At 54.4% G+C, this 8,607-nt stretch overlaps 1 protein-coding gene across 4 annotated transcripts; it reads left to right on the top strand.

Moving 5' to 3' along the window:
• Positions 1–1,122: 1,122 nt before the first annotated feature.
• On the top strand, positions 1,123–6,504 carry CITED1 (Cbp/p300 interacting transactivator with Glu/Asp rich carboxy-terminal domain 1). 4 transcript variants are annotated; one of them, XM_037057717.1, is made up of 3 exons: positions 1,123–1,292; positions 5,237–5,361; positions 5,901–6,504. In XM_037057717.1, exons 2-3 carry the CDS (start codon positions 5,302–5,304, stop codon positions 6,429–6,431), a joined length of 591 nt encoding a protein of 196 aa, XP_036913612.1. In that variant the 5' UTR covers positions 1,123–1,292; positions 5,237–5,301; the 3' UTR covers positions 6,432–6,504. The 4 variants fall into 4 exon arrangements, with proteins under 4 accessions (XP_036913612.1, XP_036913616.1, XP_036913622.1 ...); XM_037057721.1 differs by lacking the exon at positions 1,123–1,292 and adding an exon at positions 1,707–1,838; XM_037057727.1 differs by lacking the exon at positions 1,123–1,292 and adding an exon at positions 2,067–2,197.
• The last annotated feature ends 2,103 nt before the right edge of the window (positions 6,505–8,607 follow it).

Here is an 8,607-nt window from a genome sequence, read left to right on the forward strand (position 1 = left end):
TTTTAAAGGTCCCAATGTTTTATAAACAGTGTTAAATAAGTATTTGTTGCTGAAAGGGGACAAAAAAGGGAGTATGGTAGATGGGTTATCTTGGTGGCCTTCCTGTAAGAGGTGAGATGGGGCTTCTTGGGTACAAGGAACACGAAGTGAGATGGACAAGGCTAGACCTTTTTCCTGTAAAGATTTGTAAGATAATACCCCAATGTGGGAAAGGTGCGCTCCAAATGCAAGATATTCTTGCTGGACGTGAAGGATTGTATAGCCATAATAAAATAACCTGGCATCTTGGGAACGCAGGAGGAATCCCTGCGAGCCCAGGGGCAAGCTGTTCATTGCCTGCTCCCTGGTCCTTTGGCTTTTTGGCGTGCCCCTTGAGGTGGTCCGGGATGGCAGTATAATTCTGTGTCGCATCCTGCCATCCTGTTTCTGCCCTGGATAACGACGAGAGAGAATACCTGAAACCCAACCCGGCTCAGGCCTTCGAGGGAAGCCACCGCCGCCGGCACATAGACCCTCAACGAGGCTCTGCCGACTTTGAGGGGAATCTGGCGACTTTAAGGGGAAAGGGGAGCTCAGTCTCATCCTTTCAACAACGGAGATAGTGCAGCCCTTAAGGGGCAGACAGGCTCCAGAAAGCCCTGGAGAGAACACAATCGTGTCCCCTCCCAGGCATCGTCCCTTGTGCGACCCCTGGTCGAAGTCACTCCCTGAGTCCATAGCTCTCCCCTCAACCCCGCTCTCCCCTCAACCCCTCTTGAAGCCCTCTCAGGCCATCCGCTAGATTTAGGTCAGAAAACATACACTAACAGCTTTCCTTCGCCTCAGCGAAATTACTAAGTGGAATTTATTGGGCAAGTCCATGCAGGGCAGTAGGGAGAGACTACGTCCCGGACTCGGGGTCCCGCCAGCTTTAGAAGCACAGGCGTCGGACAGGGGCTCAGGGTTCGGGGTGTCAATGGCCTGAGCCCGCCAGCCCCATCCTGAGAGCTGTGGCCCGTCTCCGGCGCTGCCGGACCCCGCGGGGCCGCTCGGACTCCGTTCCCCAGCCGGCCCTTTGCTTTCACACGATCCGCGGCGACTGCACCAGCTCGAGCGCCTTTTAAAGGGCCACACACACTAACCGCCGCTATAAAAATGTTCCCAGCGGCACAGCTGCAGAAGGGATACGGGTGAGCTGCCCGAGTGGGGGCTCACTCTCCTCCCAGCAGTCCGTCCGCAGCCCGCAGACTGAGGCTCATTCCTGACGAGGAAGGAGAAGGCTGAGGAAGGCACAGCACCAGCTCTGGCCCTGGGTAAGTATCCAGTTCAGATTTTGCCATCAACTCGCCCACGAGCCAGGACATGTGCTAATAATGCCCTAAGCCGGTTATAAAGACGTGGAAATTTAGGGGGAGAGGGGAAAAAAGGGGGGAAAGGGTCTGTCCTTTCTGGGATTCCTTGCCTCAGCCAGCCTGCTACCGAGTGCGTGTGCCTCAGGGCTCTCCGGGCGGCAATGGGGGCTTGAGAGCCGGGTCCCCCGCACCGAGAAGGGAGCGCGGCAGCCACCACTGCTACCACCCGGGAGTCAGGCGCCGAAGCCGCGGGCGGACGGGCGGCGGGCGGGCGCGGGCCGGGGCCGCTTGGCGCGGCACGGTGCGGCGCGGTGGCGGGGCGGCGGTGCGGGCTTTTCCCAGGCGCCCCGGGGTCGGGTGGCACTGAGCGCGACTGGTTCGCGGCGGCGGCGGCGGCGGCGGCGGTGGCGGTGGCGGCGTGCGTGCCAGGGGCTGGGGGCTCTGCCATTTCGCCCGCGGCTCACCGGGCTCCGCGCTTCCCTCTCCAGGGCAGGCAGCTTCGCTGAGGTAAGCCGGGCCGCCCTGTAGGGCGCTGGGCTGGGCTGAGGGGCCGGGGACTCCAGTGGAGGGGGCTTGGGGAGCGGGCGGCGGCCGCGCGGGCCGGGGGCTCTGAGGGAGTTGTTTTCTGTTTGAAAGCTGCTCTGCTGGGGGTGGAGGGGCCGCCGCCCGCCTGCCCGCCAGTGAGCGGGTTCGCTCTCCAGCGCTCCCGCCTCCCGGCCAGCCGCGCCAGGCGCCCGCTTCTCCCGGGGAGACGGCAGTACCTTTTCTCCCCGCGCCCGCGCTTTCTCCAGCTGGGCTTCCACGGACTTTGCTCATCTCCCGGACCGCATCTGGACGCTCCGGCTCCGGGGCTGCACAAAGCTCAGGTTTCCTTTGGGGGGCTGGAGGCGAGGGGCTTTTCGGGCCACGTTCAGGGGAATTGCGGGATGGAAGTTAGCGAATTTGGGCAACTTGCCTCTACTATCTAGTTGACCTCTACTCTCCCCACCCCACCCCCACCACACACGCCCACATAGCCACGCACACCCGCGCACACACCCCTCTCCTTTATAAACCAGCGCAGCTGAGCCCAGTCGCTCTTGGAGTCTCTGCCTCGAGGAGCGCTGGACTTGGAGTCAGAAAGACGTGGCTGTGAATTCCGGCTCCGCCACTTCCTAGCGCTGTGACCTTGGGCAAGTTACCGAACCTCTCGGAGCCTCTCTCACTCTTTCGGTAGCGGGGTTAGAGCACTGACCACAGGCGGCCTGGCTCAGGGGTAGGCTCAGCCTGCGGCCGCGTCGCGTGCTCAGCGGGCTCTGAGTAAGTGTTGGTGAGGCTCAGGAGTAGCCGCCGCTGGAGCCTGAGTGCGCCCCCGCGTGCGGGCACACCGCGGGGCCCAGACCCCGCTCTCTTGCCCGCTTGTTTGTGCGGTGTCTACGATCGGTTCCTGACACAACGCTTGCGGGAACGGACGCTCTCAGCCCTGGTGGCCTGGGTGCTCGCGCCCACTATGCAGGGATGCTCCAGGCCGCCCCCAGCGCCGGCGGCTCCACCTGGGATACGGCAAGGAGGGCAGCCGAGCCGTCCGCAAACAAGGGGCCTTTACTTTTCAGGTGTCGAAACTGACTAGTCTAGGTTAGAGCGCTTCCGAGCCAAGCCGCAGTACTCTTTGGGTTTTTTAATTTCTCCTGAGTGAGAAAATAGCAATCGAGATGGAACCATCCGGTTGGTGCTATTTTAACTTTTGCTTCTCCAACAGGTCAAAGAGGAGGCCCCCTTACCTGCCTCTCCCTTCTTTCTTCATCCTCTCCCCTCCTCATCCCCATCTAGGTGGGAGGGGGCCGCCGGGCCACGGGACGGTCTGAAGAGAAGGCTGGGCGGGAACTGGTAGCCAGCCCGCGAGGCACCAGTGTGTGAGGAGGCACTTGTTGCTCTCGGTTGCCCGGTTGCCTCTCGCAGCCGTATCACAGTGGTCAGCTCTGGGCTTGGAGAGCAGGCTGGGACATTTCCGAGCTGCCAAATGTTGCCTTCCAACGGGCTGGGTGGCGGAGTACAGACAAAAAATCGGGCAAGTAGGGTCAGGGATTCCGATCGAAATGCGATTGCCTCTTCAGACGGATTCAACAGTTACTGAGCGCCCACGGTGCACAGACCCAGGTGGGGCTTAGCCAGGTGTGGGGGGCGGGAGGGGAGCAGTGATGGGAGGCAAGAGATCGGAATGGAAACAGGGTCCCGTTAATGGGGGTCTCCCGGCCTGAAGGGAGGAAATACGGTGGTTTAAAAAAAAAAAAAAAAGGTCTTCCCGGGGACCTGATATTAAAAGATACTTTTTTCTGTTGCTTTTATTTTCTATTTATCTTTTCCCTCCCATTTTTGTTATTGTTGTTGCTACTGTTGTTTCTACTTTTGTACATTCCGGTCCTGGCAGCACAAAGAAGGAAGGCTGCATAGGAACGGGGAAAGATGAGCAGAGCCCCTCAACATTTTTCTTAGGACGTGAAAGCTGCTTGATAGTGAAGGTGCTGGGCTCTGGAAGACACATGGATTAGACTTCGTGTCTCGTGATCACTGACTTGAAATGTTACCGGTTTACCTCAGAGAATAAACAGGGCTCCAACCATGTGGTGGTGCTGGCCACCCAGAAACTGATGTTTTTTTCTTATGTTTTGTTCCCCACTTGTTCCTTTCTCTATTTTTCTTGCCTCCCTCTCCTACAAATAAGTGCTTTGAAGACGATAAACAGGGGTAGTAAGTGGCCACTTTCTAGAAGAGTCTGAACAGATTCTTAATGACCACTGGAGGAGGGAGTTGTCAAGGAGAATTCTAGCCTTGCTGGAAAGATTAGAGATGCTTTTTAAGGTGCTGAAGATTCTTTGGGGCAAACTTTTTATAAATATGAAATTCGACATCTCTAATTCATCACGAAGGCTAGAATATATGAGGCTTTAAAAAAACAAGCTGCTAAGAAAATAACTTGAGAGTTTTCAGGTGAAGAGATTTTTTCATTTTCTGATTTGGGGGGATTCTTCCCCCCTCATCCATCCCCTCATCCTTTGGCACTTGAGCCAGAGACTTATTTCTTTGGAAACCATTTGAGTCATTCTAGGTAAAATTCTTTGGTCAGGTGAGGCCTGCGGGCATAAGAATGCTAGATCCCGCTCCTGGAACCACTGCTATTTGATAGGAAAGCCATTCCTGTGCCTGTTTCCCTCCGGGAAGAATTATTCCCATCTGTGATTACAGATGGGTGTGGCTGGGCTCAGACCAGTTTCCCCAGGACTATCTTGAGGGAGGAGGCTTGAGGCAAGGAAGAAATGGAGACATTCCTCAAGTCTCTCTTGGCGGGTTCAGAGCCCCCTGCCACCTTGATCAGCCTGGCTTTTCTAAGACTCACACCTGAGTGAGGGCTTTAGAGCTCCATGGTATTTGCCTTGGAGACTTATTCCTTCCCTGGGCTGCAGCCTCCTGCTTTCTAATCTTCCTTGCCCTGACTCCTTCCCACTTTCTCCCAGTCCCAGTGGAGGCTGCAGCTCTCCAGCCCAGAAGCCTTGTGGCCCATGGAGACAGTATGCTACTTAACTCAGGGACATTTCTGGCTTCAGAATCAGGAACAGTACCATCCCACTCCTTACACACTTGGGGCTCTGAAATCACTAGCATGAGGAAACAGTCATCGTGGTATCCTCTTGGTGATGTGGGTAGCTGGCTACCTGGGCAGCACCTGGCTGAACCAAGCACCTTTCCTACTTTAAGCAAATAAAGTTCCAGCTTAAGGTCCTCCCTTGCTCTAGTGGTCTCTGGACTTGTGTCTAACCCTGTTACCATCCTTGCCTTGTAGCTGTGTGGAAATGCCCTGTTTGGGGCCTTGTTAGTGCTTTCTTGGCCAATGAGGCCTTTGCCCTTACCTCTTCTCTCTCACGTTACAGCGCAACAGCTCCAGCTGGCAGCATCACCTCCCAGTGGTATATCCAACTTCTGCCAAGGCTGTGAAATGCCAACCATGTCGAGGCCTGCACTTGATGTCAAAGGTGGCACCTCACCTGCAAAGGAGGTAACTTTTGCCATTTCACAAATGGAGACACCGAGACATGGAAAGATGAGCTGGCCTGCGGCCATGTTGTAGACCCCTCTAGGTGTGGTATCTAGTGTCCTTTAGCAGAGAGGAGACAACAGGGCTTTCTCTGGGGAGAATGAGGAAAGTTTCTGTCTAAACGTGGTCAAATTGAACCCACTTGTTGAAAGGTGGGTTGTTCAACAAAGGTGGGTTGTTGAAAGGTGGCAGGGCAGGAAGCAGAGAAGTAGAACTGGAACAAGACAATACCATTGAAAAGATTAACGTGAAACTGAGAAAAGGGGCATTCGCCTGCATTAGAATGCTGAGATGAAGGGAGGGAAATGAAAGCAGCAAACCCACTAAGGATGGCAGGTGCTGAGCTCAGTGGTCAGAGCCATGGCAGCGAAAGGATCCTGGGGCTGAGAGCCAACTTTCCAGGGGGCATTCTTCTTACTTCCCCACCACTGTCCCCAAATGAAGTGCGTGTAGGAGTTTTCAGGGCCTGGTACTATGCTTTGCTTTTCTATGTCTTCTAGGATGCCAACCAAGAGATGAACTCTCTGGCTTACGCTGCTAACCTGGGGGTGAAAGATCGCAAAGCAGTAGCCACTCTGCACTACCCCGCGGTTGCCTCGAATGGAGCCAAGGCCAATGGGGCTGCCCCTAGTTCCTCGGGGTCCCCACCTCCAATGGGTTCTCCTACCACCACCCCTCCCGCTAAACCCCCACCCTTCAACCTGCAGCCTTCCCCTCATCTGCTGGCTAGCATGCAGCTGCAGAAACTTAATAACCAATATCATGGGGCGGCGGCTGCCACTCCAGAGCAACCGGAGGAGGCAGAGCCCCAACAGAACTGGGGCCCCGGGGCTCAGGTGGGAGGGGCGGAGGCACTCACTCCTCCTGCTGGTGCCCAGGGTCCTGCCATCATTGATTCAGACCCGGTGGATGAGGAGGTGCTGATGTCACTGGTGGTGGAACTGGGACTGGACCGGGCCAACGAGCTTCCGGAGCTGTGGCTGGGGCAGAATGAGTTTGACTTCACCGCAGACTTTCCATCTGGCTGCTGATGCGCTCTGTCCCTAAAGATGGAAGAATGAAGTCACCACTTCTGTTGTAAATAAAAATAAAGTTAGTTTAGCAATGGCATAATTGAAGTTGTTTTTCATTGATGTCTAAAAGTGTGTGGCGTGGCCTGACGTCCTTTCAGCAATTCTGAAGCCCGTGGTGGAGTTGTGGGTGGGGAGCTGAGTGGGAGCTGGGTGGGACGGGAGGAATGGGGGAACCTGGAGGGGACTGCTCACCAAATTCCTGCTCTCACCCCACCACCATTATCTCTTCAGGAGCCCATGTACTTAGCCTCATTGTCATAAGACTCCAGGAACATTATCCTATTCAAGGTTGAATACAGGGGCTGCTTGGGGGCATTCTCAGAAGAAAGACTTGATTCCAGACCCTTCCTCATCCTCTTATCCACTTGCATGTTTAAGTCTGAAGAGTTGTCTTAGCCACATGGCACACAGTTCACCAACCCTAAAAGCCACCCCCACCCACTCTAGCCCCAATCTAATTGACCTATTAAGGCTACCCCTTTACTCTTTTGCCTTTGACTTAAGTAGAATCCTGTGACCTGGGAGCTCTGATTTCTCCAGAAAATTACAAAAGTTACAGATCCCTACTAGGATCTTGGCGCTTTCTTCCAGTCCCTCGAAGTTGCTCAATTCCTCCCTCCAAACCTGGTCTGAGTGTCTCCTGACTCTGGCCTCCCAGGCCCACCCTGCATGGGGACAGCCTGTTTATTAGGGGTGCCCTCTCCATCTTAGAGATAACAGGTCAGGGCTGGGCTTGAGTTCAGTATTTGAGGATATAGCCTTTGCCCTTAGATTAACTGCTGAGAAGGCAGTGGCTTCAGAAGCATGCCAAGTGACAAGACAGTAGCACTGTAACGGGATCCCACCTTGGGGAGCAGGGGGCGATTCAACCCCATCCCCATCCCCATTCTCCTCTACCCACATCTCAGACTCCTAGAGACATCCTTCCTTGGACATTCTGAAAATTACTTGAATCAGCCCAGGACTAGCATGAGGACTGTCCTCCAAGCAAGCATTTTCAAAGCTGGCAGAGGCAGTGCCCTGGATTCACACTTCCTGAGCAGCTGCTCCAGGCCAGGCACTCTGCTAGGCATGGGAGCATGAAATACGTAAAGTTTGCACCTTTGAGGGGTTCCCCACCTAGAAGGAGAAAGACAGGCTCCAACACCCTACAAACAGTATTGCCTGTAACACTTGGGGAAGGTGCTATTCGATACCAGGAAAGGAAACAGCTCCATCTGCCTGGGAAACCTGGGGAAGGCTTCCTGATACTAAACTGGTTGGTGTGTTTGTTTTTATTATCTCACAAATAGTAAGTACATGACACAATCTTTTTGTGAAAAGTAGAAACCTTACAGATAAGGTTATACCCTTTGACCAACTCTGTCCCTCAATCTTCATCACCTCTGGCCCTGCACAGAGGTAGCAACTGGTTGTCTGTTTGTGGTATATCCTCGGTGGCCTTGCTCTGTGCCTTTACACAAACAATGGGATTTTCAAATAAGACTAGAGCCAGCCAAGGAAAGAATGAGTAGCAGGATAAGCTGTTACGCAGGCCACAGGTTCGTGAAGGGAGCTGTGGTGGCTAAGAAACAGAATTTTCCTCTTCTTCTAGGCCAAGGGAGGAGCATGCCTTTATCCTTAGTGCCACCAGCCCTGTAGCTTGTAGCTTGTAGCTTGTAGAGAATCTCTGGAAGTTTGTAAGCAAGAAAAGAATTGATCAACTTTGATTTTTAGGATGATTCCACTGGAGGCAGATGGTTAGATTTATCTAAGTCTGCGAATAGAGAGACATGGGGTTCTGAGGAACTGGTGAGGCAGGAGTAGAAAAACGAAGAAGAAAGAATGGAAGCGGAGGAAAAGGTGGATAAAACAGGGTGGGCTGGAGGGCTTGGAGGTCTGTGTCCAGAGAAGAAATCAGGATTGGGGAGGCAGGAAGTGAAGGGGAAGCGGGGGAAGCTGTGGTCAGAGGGTGGGTTTCAGAATCTGGACAGTCCAATGACAGGGCACACGGGTGGGCTCAGGAGTGGGGTCTAAAGCAGAACGGCAGGACTTGGAAGGAGCTCAGACCTTTCTAAAAGTCTGGAGGTTTCCGGATCCCTCCCCTGCTGGGGCCTTCACAAAACATGATTCTGGCCAAACAAAACAGGTCAGC

The sequence above is a fragment of the Sturnira hondurensis genome, unplaced genomic scaffold, assembly GCF_014824575.4.
Source record: "Sturnira hondurensis isolate 20B ecotype Veracruz unplaced genomic scaffold, ASM1482457v3 Scaffold0000982, whole genome shotgun sequence".
Lineage (NCBI taxonomy): Eukaryota > Metazoa > Chordata > Mammalia > Chiroptera > Phyllostomidae > Sturnira > Sturnira hondurensis.